At 35.0% G+C, this 16,020-nt stretch overlaps 1 protein-coding gene across 4 annotated transcripts in view; it reads left to right on the top strand.

Annotated features, from left to right (window-relative positions):
• OSBPL8 (oxysterol binding protein like 8) overlaps positions 1-16,020 on the top strand; it is a 182,466-nt gene that overhangs the window by 146,019 nt on the left and 20,427 nt on the right. For all 4 annotated transcript variants that reach the window (XM_036878603.2, XM_036878608.2, XM_057508231.1 and 1 more), the window contains 8 exons: positions 1,797-2,000; positions 4,285-4,369; positions 5,632-5,803; positions 8,917-9,154; positions 9,740-9,924; positions 12,551-12,632; positions 12,918-13,016; positions 14,807-14,903. In XM_036878603.2, the coding sequence (XP_036734498.2) occupies positions 1,797-2,000; positions 4,285-4,369; positions 5,632-5,803; positions 8,917-9,154; positions 9,740-9,924; positions 12,551-12,632; positions 12,918-13,016; positions 14,807-14,903 (1,162 nt within the window). The remainder of the gene's footprint in view (positions 1-1,796; positions 2,001-4,284; positions 4,370-5,631; positions 5,804-8,916; positions 9,155-9,739; positions 9,925-12,550; positions 12,633-12,917; positions 13,017-14,806; positions 14,904-16,020) is intronic.

The following is a 16,020-nucleotide window of genomic DNA, read 5'->3' as shown; positions in this document are numbered from 1 at the left end:
CATGTTCTACTGTCACACCTCCACAATCCAGAATGTTATCTCAAGATAATTCTTAATTTAGCTTCTCTTTTCTTTCCATCTTCTGTACATAGACACATACTTTTTCTTTTTTGTGTTGTTTCTTATCTGATTGTCTTTTTTTATTATTAAAGTATCATTGATACACAATCTTGTGAAGGTTTCACATGAGCAACATTGTGGTTACTACGTTCACCCGTATTGTTAAGTCCTCTCCACACCCCATTGAAGTCACTGTCCATCAGTGTAGTAAGATGCTATAGAGTCACTACTTGTCTTTTCTGTGCTATACTGCCTTCCCTGTGACCTGCCTACATTGGACATGTATTTTTTCTTAACAATTTTCTCTTCATGCCTCACTCCACACTTCCCCTTTCTAAATTTTTCTTGTTTAGAATTCTGTGGTATGCCTATTTGGGTGGTTAGGGAGTCCTGTATTTATTTCATAATCCATGTAATTGCATTGAGAGAACAGATGTTTCACAGTAAATACAAGTGAGGATAATTCCTGGTTTTTAATCTAAACATTACATCAACGTTCTTTTCAGTATTGTGATTTCAGGGACTTGCATAGAAACACTTTTAATGGATTAAAGAAATAGAAATTTAAAAGAAAAAACAGTCATAGATTTATTATTGACATAGCATTAAACTGTAGGCTAAGGATTGTTTTGTTATGGGTTGAATTTGTTTTCTGACCTTGCGCCCACCAGAACAAAGAACTGAAAGGCAGAGAAACAATAGTGAAACAGAGTGAATGTTTTATTTGAATACAGTCCAAGGGAGAAGCAGGCCACAGTCAAGGTAGACAAAGGCCTCCATCCATTAGGCTGGGGGGTCTGTATATTGCATTCTGGCAAGGAGGCACCTCTTTGATTGACAAGGTGGTGTTATTTGATTGACAGGTCCATCTATATAGTCATGCTTCTCCATGTGCATGTCCTTTCCTATGATGAGGCATGTGTGGGGCAATTTTTATTTTTGTTCCATTATGTCCACATTATAATCAGGTTGACTGGTCCCAGTGGCAAGAAGTTATCTTCCTGCAAAGCCCTGTTTTCATGTGGCCCTCCCTACCTGGGCAGAGTTTGGGGAGTTTTTCCTTGAACTTTATCTTCCCCTTCCCAGCTGCTCATGTCTGTCTTTCTACCTAACAGTTTTATAAGACTGTGGAGAGATTCATATAACTTGTGTTTTAAAATTTCCCTGAAGAAATTTATATAGCAATATAATTACTAAGAACAAAGAAATTTAGAGAAGGTAATTTTAGGGGATATATGGAGGTTCTTTCCTCTTCTTACCATTCACCCAGTATTTAGGGAATGCTTGGTGTGTGTGCTAGCAGTGTTTCCAACACTGTTGCCATAGTAGTAAGAAGTAACAAATTTTAAAAGGTGGAGTACTTTTATATCCACACAAATAAAATTACAGCTGTGATAGATGCTAAAAAGAGGAGAATCTTGGTACTGAAAAGTATATTTTAATGGCCCCTGATCTGGCCTGGAAGGTTGGGAAAACCATTCTATGCATAGTACATTATTTTGAAACTGTTGATCCAGTCTCCCATAAGAATTTAAGTTCCTCAGAAGCAAGACCTTATTTTCACATTTGTTTCCAGTGCTTGCCATTTAGTAGCATTCAAAAAAATCTATTTAATCTATAAATTGTACATTTTATGGAAATTTTAGATTAAAACATCCCATTTTTTATTATTTGGTTTGTATCTTATGGCACAGAAATAAAAAGAGCTTTATTCCTTAAATAAACTTATCTTCTAGATTCGTGGTACTCTAAAGAGCTGGACAAAGCTGTGGTGTGTGTTGAAACCAGGGGTGCTACTCATCTATAAAACCCAAAAAAATGGTCAGTGGGTAGGAACAGTCCTTCTGAATGCCTGTGAGATCATTGAGCGTCCTTCAAAAAAGGATGGCTTTTGTTTCAAACTTTTTCATCCTTTGGAGCAGTCTATTTGGGCAGTGAAGGTAAGTAAGTACTTGTTATATAGTTAAAAGGTAAAGATGACAATCTATGAGTAGAACTGAAATAAATCTATTAAATGATTGCTGTCTTTTGCCAGGGCTTACCATCTGTTACTGTCAAGCGCAATTATTATTCCTTCTTTCTCTGCCCACAGTGGAATATGAACAAAAAGGCTGTTTGCCTTTAAGATCTCGATTAAAACTTTCTCCAGAAAATGTTTCCCTAATTTATATTGTGCCTTACAATCTCTTGTCTATGGGTATTCAGTTTGTACTGTGTCTTTAATTTGCAATTACTAATTGTGCTTTGTAATATTGTATCATGTTTACTGTGCTTTTCTCTTTATCAGAATTGAAAGACCTCCTAAAAGAGAAGCTGCCGTGTACCCCTGTGGTCTTTCCTATAGTGATGTGCATATGCAATGAGAAGCCTATAAGCAGAGGCAATACTTCTTACTCTTGAGAGGCAGATTTCTTTGAGAATGGAGTTCTAATGTTTTTGTAACTAAAAGCGTTATTGTGGTCACTGCTGTGTTATAAAAGCAGAAACTTAGGAAAATAGAAATGCCTTATTTTATTAACTACCAAGGAATTCTACAGACATTCGGTACACACTCATTGAATGAATTAATCTAGTTTTAGCTTTTATCAAGTGATCTGGTTTTAGTTTCTAAAAAGGTCAGTTATACTTGAATAAAAAGTTTAAAACTCCTCTTTTAAGGAAAATCATCTAATTGAGATTAGGGCTGAGTAAAAGTGCTTTAGCTTTTTAATTTTTTGGTACTGCTTTATTAGGTAATATATGCACTTAGGAAAAGATCTGAGCTTTTTACTTCAGTAGTCTGGAGTCATAGCACGAAAAGTTTAGGATTACAGTTAATTGGTTCCATTTTTTGGCATTAGGTGCTTCCCACAGGGGAAAGGATTTAACCTGTAAAACCTCTGGTATTTACATATCATGTGATTCTCTAGTGAAAAAAATTTACTTTCAAAATCTTTTATGTGCAGTATTCATTTCTTACTACTATTCTTAGGAATTATAAGAATTATAATGAAGTTTTGAATCATTAAAAAATATTTTTAAGTCAAATGTATTTTATTCCAAATATTAATGGAAAGGAAATTTGTATAATTATGTGAACATCAGAATATTTATTCTCCGCCAGCAAACCTGCTTAAGACATTGTTTTAACAACTTTGAAGTCAGTGTCTATGATTAGGAAAAGGTAATGTTTATGAGTTTTTACTTTGCATCAGGGACTCTCAAGCATTTTACATGGACTCTTAATTCTCATACCTTTAAGAAAGATACAGTTTTTACCCTATTACCAGATAAAGAGATTGAGGCTTGAAGAGAGGTTACTTAAGTAATTTTTCTAGCATGGAACCAAGGTTGAAACTGAGGCTGTCTGACTCTAGACCCTACTCTATCCTGGCTCTAGGAGCCGGCCCGTGATTATAATAAAGCTGTTTGAAAATAACCAAGGGATAGTGGATATTATAGGACTTGTTAAAGTAATACTGAATTTTTTCTATTTTTTTCATTTTGAATTTACATCTTCCTAATGTGTATGCTTCATAAAATCCATTTTATTCTTTGACAACTTAAAAAATTATGATTTTCGTATCAAAATTATACTCTTAAGTCCAATACTCTGATTTTCTTTGCAGATAAAAACTATGTCCAAAGATTAGCCTTGGTGATGCTAATTACTATTGAGTGCTTGGTATTGTATACTTCTAAAATAACCCCAGCCAACAACTGAATTCCTTTTTCTTTCTTGCTTCTGAAGAAATAAAACTAGCTTTTGTAGTTAGTATTCATAAACAAGTATATTCAAGGTTATAAAATGGGGCTTTATTTTTCCCTACACCTAGTCCAAATTTCTTTTTTTCTTGTAAATTATATTTCCAGCTGTTTCTTTAGGCTTCTAGAAATTCAATATTTCTTATCTAGTGATATCTGTGGTATGGAAATGCTCTGTTAAATTAAAAGTTGGTCTAGTATGGTAAATTTTAGGGGTTTTTTTCCTATGTGAGCAATATGCAGAGATAATGTTTAATGATAACTACATATTGTTCAGTTTTCTGGTAAGGAGGTGTATTTGTTGGAAGAGGAAAACTTTTCTTAATAAACATTTGCTTTCTCAATAAACATGCAGTTAAAGCTTGTTTGCCTTTAAATCATACTCCATGTCTTATATTATTACTAATAAGGATAATATATTTGAGATCTCATAATACTTTCTGTAACACCCTTTATTTTATTTTATTTATTTACTTTAAGGGTCCAAAAGGCGAGGCAGTTGGGTCCATAACGCAGCCCCTACCTAGCAGTTACTTGATCATCCGAGCTACTACCGAGTCAGATGGTAAATGCGGATTTTGGTGGTTTGGAGTATGGGTCTCATTTTATGGCTTATTTTATATACAACTGTGTATTGGCCTTTGGGAAAATCTGTCTTTAGAATGGCATTTGCCACAGAGGTATTGCTTAGAACACCAAATATATCATTACACCGGTAGACAGACAGGGAAATCTGATAGAAAGGAAGCTCTGTAAAATTAATTACATGATGACTTAGTAGCCTAGAGTTTTCTTTCATCTTCCGTCGACCAGTTAACACCTCTTGACTTGGTTAGTATTCTCTGTGGTGACTCATTTAGTTTTATCATTTTAGAGTTCCATTTAATACTGTTTATATTTTATTAGTAAATATTGACATTTATAGGACACATATATACTGTTTTGAGTTTATTTTTTAACATAAGACATTTCGAGTGCAAACTTTTGTTCTGCACTTAGTAAGTTAATACTTAGTTTCTGAAGCAAATATGGAGAGAACAAAACTTATTTATATGAGAGCAAGCTAACTTTAAAACCTTAATAATTGATAATGGAGTTTTCCTCACTTTTGTGTTTATAGTTTAGACTTGCTTTGCCTAGGGAATCTTGTAACATTTCAAAGCTTACTTTTACCAAATGATTAATCTTAAAATTAAAATATCATAGGCATTTCCAGCTGATATTGAAACAAATACACATGAATTTTTATGAGCAACTAACATTTTTTTCTGCTAATACAGTTCTAAATTTTAATTAAAAAAATAAACTTATTTATGTTCCTACTAACTAATATGGCAGTTAATGACAATATTGTACAGGCAATTCTACTTAAAAATTTTTGTATGTGGAAGTATAATGGGTGCTAAACCTGGGGATGGACCGCCTATAAGCAACAAAACATTGTTTTAGATAGATTGTTTTTAGTAGAAACTTAACCCCTTCAGTATAATTTATGTACCTTTCCTTGCTACCTTCAAATTATGCTAAATGTTAATGTTCTAAGATTTTAAAAATAAAGTACATTTATCTTAGATTAGGTGTGCTTTCTAATGCATGCTATGTTACTAATTTACCAGTGGTTTCTAGATGCTTAGTATGTCAGAAACTTGTTAAACTGGAAAATTGCGTTAAAAATTCCTTACAAGATTTAATGTCAAATTAACTTTTCCAGTGCCTGTTTCTCAAAGAAATAATAGCATGTTTAAAGCTTAACCGTGTTAAATTAAGATGGATGATTGCTTTTGTCATTCCTTGAATTAGGCTGCTTGTGAATCTGTGTTCTTCTAGGCAGGTGCTGGATGGATGCTTTGGAGCTGGCTCTGAAATGCTCTAGCCTGCTCAAACGTGCCGTGATCAGGGAAGGAAAGGAGCATGACCTGAGCACGTCCTCAGAGAGCACACATGTGACTTTGTACGGCTTATTACGTGCTAACAATCTCCACAGTGGTGACCACTTCCAGTAAGTAGATAGCGCCACTAAGTTGGTGGTTATTTTAGGGACCATGCTGTTCACTAGGTTAATTGGCAGGCTTAGAATTCCGTAGTGTATGTGAAGTTGAAACTCAGCTGTCGTCTTTCCCTTATATGGGCTAAGGCCCGTTAAGATTTGTTTAATTGCTATGATAAGGGATAGAAAGTTATTTCCTTGATTCTACCTAATGGGAATTACTTTTCTTTTCTAAATACAACCATGCTAACTACTACGTTTTTATGCATGCTGTTCCCTCATTAAGAATTTCTGTCTTCCTTGCTTTTTTTCCCCTTCATAATCCTATATTTCAAACAAATCTCAAATATTACTTTATATGTAAAGCCATTCCTGCCCCAAAACAGTGAGATATCTACCCTTCTATTGCTATTCTGTAGCACCTCTTTTTTGTTTTTTTTTTTTGTAATGACACCTGGTTTATTCTGCCTCGTATTTGTGGAATTATATTATATTGTAAGTGTTTTAAGTTGGAACTGCATCCTATTTGTGGTTTATCCCCTGAAGCATTTATTGTAGTTAATACTAAAAAAATATTTCTCCAGGGAAACTAAGAAGTACTTTGTTTGTGGTTCAGATCTCTTGTTGCCTTATAGGAAAGATACTAGACTTCTCCTTTCCTCCCTTTGCCCCACTGCTCAGCTTCTGCCTTGAAGCAACTTACTCCCGTCAGCATTGGGGTTAGCCTCCCAGAGTTAGACTGCTGCTCTCCTGTGCTCTGTATAACGTGAGGTGAACACTTTTTCCTTATCCCTTTGCTTGACTCTTTTCCTTTACTGTCTTTTAAACCTCTATTACCTGACTTTTTACATCCTTTGCAGACCTATAATCTGGAGCTTTATCTTAGTTTCCACTAGGGGAGCTTTAATGGGATAACATTAGGGGGCAGGGGTGCAAGTGATGAGGAATGAGTGTCTTTTGGGGACTTTTCCCAAGATTTTTCTCTCAGAGCTCTTCAGCTGTAAATAGTCCATTGTTTTTATTGACTACCAGGTGATCTTTAAATGCTCTTGTTTGGGGTTGGGGAGTTCATCTACTTCACATACTCATTAAAAATTTTTGAACCTCTTTTCAGTATAAAGACACCATATGCTTTTCTGTATAATTCACTGCATTGTGAATAGGGAGATGAATAAAATACAACCCTAAATTTGAATCCAGTAGAACAGTTTACTAGCTATGTGATCCTGGTGAGATGTTTTGTTTGAAACCTATAGAATACCAGGCAACTATAAATAGTAGGAAGATAATGATATAAACAACAAAAGAAGAGATACTTTAGGATAATATAGGATCAGAAAAATTTAGAGGATGAAAATAAAATACCCAGCTAGGGAGTGAGGGAGAAGATCAATATAAGAGGTTTTTACAAAAACAGAATCAACATATCAATGTGTTCATTTGGCTACAGAAAATGAGCCAGGTGCTGGTGATGCAGAGATGATGGGTGTGGAGGCCAACCTTCGAGACTTACATTCTACTTGGATGTAATGTTACCAAGCGTTAAGCTTGAGTGACTGGAGATGAGGGTAAAATGAAACAGAAGACCATGTATGGGAAATAATAACTTATTAAATCCTGGATATGTTGAGGTTGCAGTGGTCCCAGGACATACAGACGGTCTCAGCCAGGCATTTAAAAACCTGGGTTGGAAGCTTTTTCCTGTATGCTTGGGTTTGGAAATCATCAGATAGAAATGATGCTGAAGTCTGGGAACTGGATAGCTTGCCAAAGGAGAGAGAAGAAAGTTGAGGAAAATGAAACTATCTTAGGGATGGAAGTAAATAAGAGGAATCAGAGAGTTTAAAAAGTAGAACCACAGTTACGTGGAACCCAAGCACTAAGGCCATTTCAAGGAAAATAAGCATCATCAAAATCTTGTGGTTCAGAGAACTCACAGAAGATGCAGATTAGATGAGGCTGCTGGACTTGTCTCCTAAGCCATCATTAGTGACCTTTAAAGGGACAGTCAGTGGAGTAAGGGGAGTGAAAATCAGATGGTGAGTCATTGAGAAAAGAAGAGATGGTAAGAAAGCAGAGACAGCCTCTGAGACTTCTTTTTAAAAGTAAATTATTGTAAAGGGAGAGAAAGAAAATACAAAGTATTATTAAAAATTAATTTCCATTGAAAATTTCCTGGATAAAATCCAAACAAATGAAGATTTTGGAAAAATAGAGATTAAATAAGAATCAAAGAGGACTTCTGTGCTGGGTTACCTTACTTAGCATTGTTAAAATATGTTATATATAAGGGCACCATGTGTTCATTTGTAAAGTACTTTAGTGTTAATCCCTGTTAGATTGTTATACAAAATGAAACCCATAGATACTTTGTTAAATAAGAAATTTATTTAAAAATTTTTAAATTCTGCAAGTGAGGTTGTTTAAAAATCACTTCCTTTTTGTACAGATTATTAACCCTACTTACTATACGAATAGGGTTGGGTAGAACAATTTACCAATATTAGGCTATAGGTTCATTTCCTTAAGTTTAAATTTCCATTTCCAGTTCTCCCTGAATTTTTTTCTCAAGATTAAGCCTATCAGTCAAGTAGTAAATATATAAAATTACTTAACCTTTTACATTTTCTTGTCTTATTCTTCAACTTATTTTAAGTGATTCATGAGACCTTTCATGTGGAAATTCATAATTCATTTGAATTCACTCGAGAATCTGATGATTTCCAAGTTTTTCTTCAGACTGAAAGTGACAGTGAGAATGATTCAAATGATGATGTTTGCAAAACTAAGAAGTCTAGCAGTAGATAGTCTAAACTTTTGCTGTTGAAGATTTTAGCCCCAAGAGGTAGAGAGGCAAAGAGCTCAGAGTGTCATTTTTAAAAGTATGTCCAAGGTTTTTATTTAATTTCTCTGTGCTTCCATTTACTAACCTGTAAAGTGAGAGTAATAATATTACTTATCTCATAGGGTTATTTTGGGGCTTAAATTAGTTGAACTATATAAAATACTTAGAACAGTGCCTGATGCATAGTAAATTCTCAGTAAATGTTATATATCATACTTATTTATAGATTAAATTTTCTTAACCTCCTTTATTCTTCCTTCTAATAATTCTTTCTCTTAAGGTTAAATGATAGTGAAATTGAAAGACAGCATTTTAAGGACCAAGATATGTATTCTGATAAATCCGATAAAGAAAATGATCAAGAGCATGATGAGTCTGACAATGAGGTAATGGGGAAAAGCGAAGAAAGTGACACAGACACATCAGAAAGGCAAGATGATTCTTACATTGAACCTGAGCCCGTTGAGCCTCTAAAGGAGACCACCTACTCGGAACAGAGCCATGAAGAACTCGGAGAGGTGAAAGCCTGTGGTTTTCAAAGATGTTGCTTTTTTCATTCTTGGAATTTTCAGATGAAGTTGAAGATATTTGTTTGACCCATTGCTTATTTTCCTGAGACAGAATAACTACATGATACCTATTTTGTTTTAAAAGTTCCATATGTATGAAATATATCAGCATTTATAAACAACTAAACATATATACTCACACAAATACCAATATATTCTGTTAAATTTTAACTTTACATTTCTTTCAGGTTGCTTTTGAAATAGCATTTCCAGGTACAAAGTACATTGCAAGAAAACATTTATAACTTGTTATTGCTAGAAGCACATATACTATAAAATAATAGTGTATGTTTTTTGTAATGGATTCCTTGTATATGTCATTCACTTTGATGTCTCTTGCAACTACTCTTTTTACCTAAATTTTGTAGCTGTGGACCTTTTTTAATTATCTGATTGGCTATTATTTCCACATTTTAAGAATGCTCAAAATAGTCCTATAGAGAATTTAGATTTCTGACATTAACTGTCTTGTCTGTGTTTCTAATGCGGCTGAAATCAATACATTATTTCAGTATTTTTTGTTAATTGCTAAAGGCAGGTGAGGCTTCTCAAACAGAAACTGTGTCTGAAGAAAACAAAAGCCTTATCTGGACGCTGCTGAAACAGGTCCGTCCTGGCATGGACCTGTCCAGAGTGGTTCTGCCTACATTTATTTTGGAACCTCGTTCCTTCCTGGATAAACTTTCAGATTATTACTATCATGCAGATTTCCTATCAGAGTAAGTAGTTCCTCATTTCTTTAAAGATACATCATGGTTTAGAGATTTTCAGAGTGCTAATTTCAGTGGCTATGCCTTACCAATATCAGGCTAAAATGAGATAATCACTCTTTTTTACTGCTTCTACAGTTGGCCTTATTAAGAGGCATATTTAATACTTTCTTACGGTGTTTCCATTCATGAAGTTGAATTGAGAACTCACAAGCTTGAGGAAGATAAGAATTCTACTCCTCACCCCACAGCACTGCTATCACAGGCTCCTACCTGTTCATTGACCTTACACAGGGAGAGGTGGTTGGCATGCTTTGTTGTCCCCCACTAAGCCCTTGGTCAGGTCCCATTGTGTGGCTTGTGCTTCTGTTTATACTTATCCTCTCTGCATGCTTGTGAGGCAGCTTACACAACTGGAACACCCTGCCAATTGCTGGCTCATGATGTAAATCCCCACTCTCACCTTTGCTTTTCTCCCTGCCAGCTGGCCCTGGGTGTAATCCTAAAGGCGGCAGGCACTAAGGAGGTGGAGGAAGAGCTGTTCACCTCCTTCCCAACAGTCTCTTAGAGAACCAGTAAAGACAGCATCTTTATGCACACCTTTCCCCATTTCACCTGCCGCTCCCATCCCAGCAGCAGTCTCAAGACACTGTGTCTTCTGGCTCTGTGACCTGATTTTTAAATTCTGCGTTAATATCTGTATTTAATTAATTAGTTTGCATTATCAGTCTATTAGTTGCATTAGTAAACATTGCAAAGAAATCATAAACTGAATCAAAAGATAATTGATAAACTATGGGAGATTTTTGTAAATTAAGTCATACGCAAGTGTTAATCTCCTTAAAACGAAAAGCTGTCATAGAAATTGAATGAAAATGATCAACAACATAACAGAAAAGGCAGTGGAGGAAATGAGCAGGCAGTTCAAAATGAATAAATACAGTGCTTAAACACATAAACCACTGTCAAAATAAGAAAATGGAGATTCAAACTGTAATAAGACACTATTTTTTATCTATTACATTGACCAAAAATCTAAAAGCTGTTATGCCCCAGTTCTCCTTTGTATCTTATCTTTCTTTTATCTCTCTAGCAGTTCATTTCTCTCAGAATATGAGACAGGTTCCTCTATAAGATCTTGAGAGATGCCCATTTTCCCAAATTGAAAGGTTGCACTCTTCTGGCACCAGGCACTGATGCCCAGGCTTTGTGGGGCCGCAGGCAGTTGTGCACTGGGCTGGGTGATAGGAACAGCACAGCACCCTGAAGGGAGTCTGTCAGTGCTTACCAAAATACAGATGCATGAAATCATTTGATCCAGTGATGTTGCTTCTGGGAATAACTCCTAGAGATGTAACTCCACATACATGAATTGGCATAAGGTTTTTGCAGCAGGGCTTCTAACAGTAAAAGATCAGGTAACTCAGGTGTCCAGCCAATTTTCTGGTTGTATAAGGTATGGTGCATACATACATGGGAGAACTCTATAAACTAATTTGGAGGGATTTTCAGGATGTGTGTGTGTGTGTGAAAAAAGCAAGGTACAGAAGAAAGTGTAGTTTGCTACTTTTTTTTTTTTAAGAAAAAAAGACTACATATTTATATTTGCTTCTTTATGATGAGAAGAAAACTTGTTTATTTTTAAAAAGGAGCTAAAAAAATAGTTGCCAATGGGAGGTAAGTAGGAACAGTATGGAGAGGCGGGGCTATATATATATATACACACACATATGTATATATATATGAAAACTTCTGAGTAGAATTCACTTGTGACATACACAATATTTTGCAATGCTTATAGCAACAGCAAATGGGGAAGGATCAGCTGAGTCATGACTTCTAAAATTTCTTCTTTAAAATGAAAATTATTCCTTCATTATTTGTTATATTGGTAGAGTTCATTCACTATAGAAAATCAATTGGTAGCACATGGGGAAGTTGAAGGCTAGAAATTGGTTAAAACTTTCATGATTGGCTTAAATTAATTTAATCTTCTGTATTTGTGATCTGGAACTTCTGGGTTCTGTACTAGGATCTAAAAAGGCATACAATCCTATACTTAGGGAGGCAGTTTGCATGGGAGAGGCTAATATCAGCCTATTGGCCTCCCTCCATGTACCACAGCACTCACTAATTATTGGTGATCTCTAATTAACATCAACAACTGTAACTAGACTAAATCAAGTGAACATGGTTGTTCTTTGACATATGGGACTAAAAACATCTAAAGAAATTGTTAATGAGGCTGCTTGGCCACTGCCCCATTCTTTGCAAATGTTAAGCATCATTCAGTGTACAAATTTAAAAATCTGTGTTTATTTTTTTTCAATCACATTTTCTCAAAGAATCCCTAGGAACATCTTAAGATTCTACAGAATCCCAATTAAGAAACCTTGGTTTGGAGAATTACCAAAAACTACTTACGACATGAGCAGTTTATCAAAGAATAGGAAAAAGAGGGAGAAAAGTAATCAGATTATGAAAACTGATTTACATGGTTGTTTTTTGCCATCTATTCTAAATACGAATTATGCTTTCCAATCACATCTCATACTCAGTTGTTTACTTGATAAATATGAGGGACAATTTGTGATATATTTTGTAAAAATTTTTTGTATACCATTTTATTTCTTAGGGCTTCTCTTGAAGAAAATCCTTATTTCCGTTTGAGGAAAGTAGTGAAATGGTATTTGTCAGGATTCTATAAAAAGCCAAAGGTAATGTTTATATTTTACTTTCTTTAGTCTTTAATGAGTTCTTTATTTTTTATGTTACCTTTAGATTACTTATTGATAATTGTATTACAGGGTCTATAACAAAATTTTGAAATACTTGATCATTTAGGTGCATATTATGATTGAAGTCATTTTATCTTATTTCATCTCACTACTGTGAAATTTTATAAGGATAGTTCTCAGATGATATTGTTAAGCCCATCTTTACTGGTTTAAATTCTTTGAGTCTTCCATATTTATAATTGAAATTTGTGTGTTTTTTACTAGGGACTGAAGAAACCTTACAATCCTATACTTGGGGAGACTTTCCGTTGTTTGTGGATTCATCCCAGAACAAACAGCAAAACATTTTATATTGCTGAACAGGTATTAGAAATGCATATTATAGAAAAAAAAAGTGACTCAAGAAGTTACTGGAATGTTTTTGTAGATAATATTGACTCAGTAAACTCACTGTTGATTACCTCTTCTTATTAGTGAACATTTGGTAATCATTTAACCATTTAGTACTGAATATTTCTAAAAAAGTATTACTCTTACAATGACCAAAAATAAATCCTGTGACCAAAAGTAAACCTTTATTTTTTCTGCTCTCCCACCCTCATTTTGTTTCTTTGTTTGGCCAGAATTCTTCAATGGTTCCCCAGTTCCTAAATCAAATTTACACCCTGGCATTCAAGGTCTTCCATATCTTTCTAAATTATCTTAAACTACATGCCTTTCTGAGCCCTGTATAGTAGTCAAGTGTGTGCGTTGACAATTAGGTAGCCTGATAGTGTACTTTCTGGCCTCAGTATTTATTCTCAGCTATTCTTCATCTAAGCAAACCCTGACCTCATTTTTCATGATCCAGGTGACTACAGCTTCCAGTGATTTCCTCCTTCTCAAATGTCTGTCTGTGGAGTGGGGCTGGGGAGGGGAGGAGGAGGGAGTGATTACCCACTGAACAGTTATTTTAACACTTATGTTTATTTCTCTAATTGAATTGTTAGCTCTTTAAAGGTATACTCTCCCCATAATACCTCTCTTTTTGTTGTACACATAATAGGTAATCAGAAAATATTCTTAATCTTTCATTAATTTAAATTTATGTATATCTGTATTCATTATTCTCAATCATTCCCCTTGTCCTAACAAACCTGAGGAATATGACATTCTCTCTCAGTAACAATGACTCTTTAATATAATCGTTCTCACCTGAAATAAGGACAGTGAGGAGACCATGTATCACTGCCTCTCCTCAGTGTTGAAAAACCTGCCTCCTCCCTAGACATTCTGATATACCCCCCAGACTGACCACCTGTGTATCAATTTTTAAGAAATTAGTGATTATGCCCACCTTGCCTTTTACTTTTCTATACTTTGTCACTAAATTGAGAAGCTTGAGAAGAGATTGATTTTAGCTTTGTCTCATTGCAGAAAACATAAGATGTATATATATATATTATTGAAAATGTTAGATTATTAAAATAACATTGATCAAAGCTTTTGTTAGTTTCCCACAGCCTATTCTGTAATCCATGTGAAGACTATCCACTGTGTAAGTTATCAGTTGCTGTAAAACAAATTACTGCCAAAACCTAGTGGCTTATAACAGCAAAGACTTACTATTTCATACAATGAGATTAAGAAAATGGGCCTGCTTCGCTTAGCAGTTGTTGGCTCAGGGTCTCTCAAGAGGTTTCAGGGAAGATGCCAGCCAGCTTTGCAATCATCTGAAGGCTTATGTGAGCTGGAGGATTCCACTTCCAAGCTCATCACTTGGCTTTTGCAAGAGCACTCTCTTCCTCACCACATGGGCCTCTCCATAGGGTTGGAAGCTGGCTTCCCAGAGCTGATGATCTGAGAGAGATACCAAGATGGATGTGGCATTGTAACCTGATTTCAGAAGTGACACACAGTCACTTCCACACAAGCTTTGGTTCAGTGTAAGAGGAGCCCACCTAATGCTATAGATATCAGTGATATCAGCAGGTCGCTTTCCTTGAGAGACACTTGGGAGCTGATTATCACATCATCAATATTTAATTTTACTACTTACCAAATGTTTTTTATTATTATTACAGTATACTTTTTAAGACTTAAACTTTGGTAATAGTAGCAATAAGATGCTTATGTTACTATATTTTATGTTTTTTCTTTCTTGTGTTCAATAGGTGTCCCATCATCCACCAATATCTGCCTTTTATGTAAGTAATCGAAAGGATGGATTTTGCCTTAGTGGCAGTATCCTGGCTAAGTCCAAGTTCTATGGTGAGTCCCATGTCCCAGTCTGCACCCTGTTCTGAGAGAGAGTATTTTCTGATGAGCTTTCATAAAGACAATGTTTTGGGCTGTTTTCAGCAAGCAGTTTACATATCACTTTAAGTACTGTCTTTACTTGGATAATGGCCTTTCTCTTCCAGTGTTTTTCTTTGCCCATTCAGAGGCATGATGCATTTTGTATGTGTTCATCACGTGTGTGTAAACTCTTAACAAACACCGCTTATAAAAGGACAGAGTACTGACTGCTCGCTTACAGCTAGCCATGCTAGTGCATGATGTGTTTTTTTGCCTTTAGCCCTACTGAGGTTTTTTGTCGCATCTCAGTGTACCTGAGTGGTGGTTTATTATGTTTTTCAGTCTTTGAATATAGAGAAAGAATTCAAGTACATGTAGAATACTTGGTCCAGGGTCACTCAGTAATACTATTTAATCTTGGACAAAATAACATACCAATAAAAACCTTGGCGAAGTACAAGGTAAAATAGAGAAATATGATTACAGCAGGAAATTTTAATCTAAAAACTATGACAATTCAAACAAATCATGGCCAAAGATATATACCAGCAGAAAATATTTAACCTTAAATGCTTTGTTTTTTTTAATCAATTTTTAAATGGAGAAATGGATGAAATTTGAACTCAAGAATTTTAAACCTGAGAGAAAAAAGTAATTATGGTAAAATAGGAAAAATAAAATATGTCAGCAGAAATCCAAGGTTTGATTTACCTGAGAGGGTAGAGAACTGTAGATAAGTCTGTAACAGGGGAATCTAACAACAGGTTTTCATTCAAGAATATGATGTAAACTCTTATTTTTCTTCAAGATACCTTTCATTTTCCTCGGTGTTTATTTTGTTTGGGTTTTGGTTTAGCTTTCTGCCTAGTGTTATATTTGCTTGTTACACATGGTGATTATTCTGAAGTTTACGTGTATTTGGGTAAGTCCTTCCCCATCGCACTGCCTTCCTCCACACCCCTACTCTAACTGTAGTGTAAATATGTTTATGAGTGGTGTTCTACCCTTGGAGAAATTTGTCCTGACTAACAGGTACATAGCTCACTTTCTGGGATAACTTTAGCAGTTGGTCTTCTTTTCTGTTGTGATA

The sequence above is a fragment of the Manis pentadactyla genome, chromosome 10 (genome assembly GCF_030020395.1).
Source record: "Manis pentadactyla isolate mManPen7 chromosome 10, mManPen7.hap1, whole genome shotgun sequence".
Taxonomy (NCBI): domain Eukaryota; kingdom Metazoa; phylum Chordata; class Mammalia; order Pholidota; family Manidae; genus Manis; species Manis pentadactyla.
Note: the sequence above shows the minus strand (reverse complement) of the source record. Positions and strands in the feature narration are given on the sequence as shown.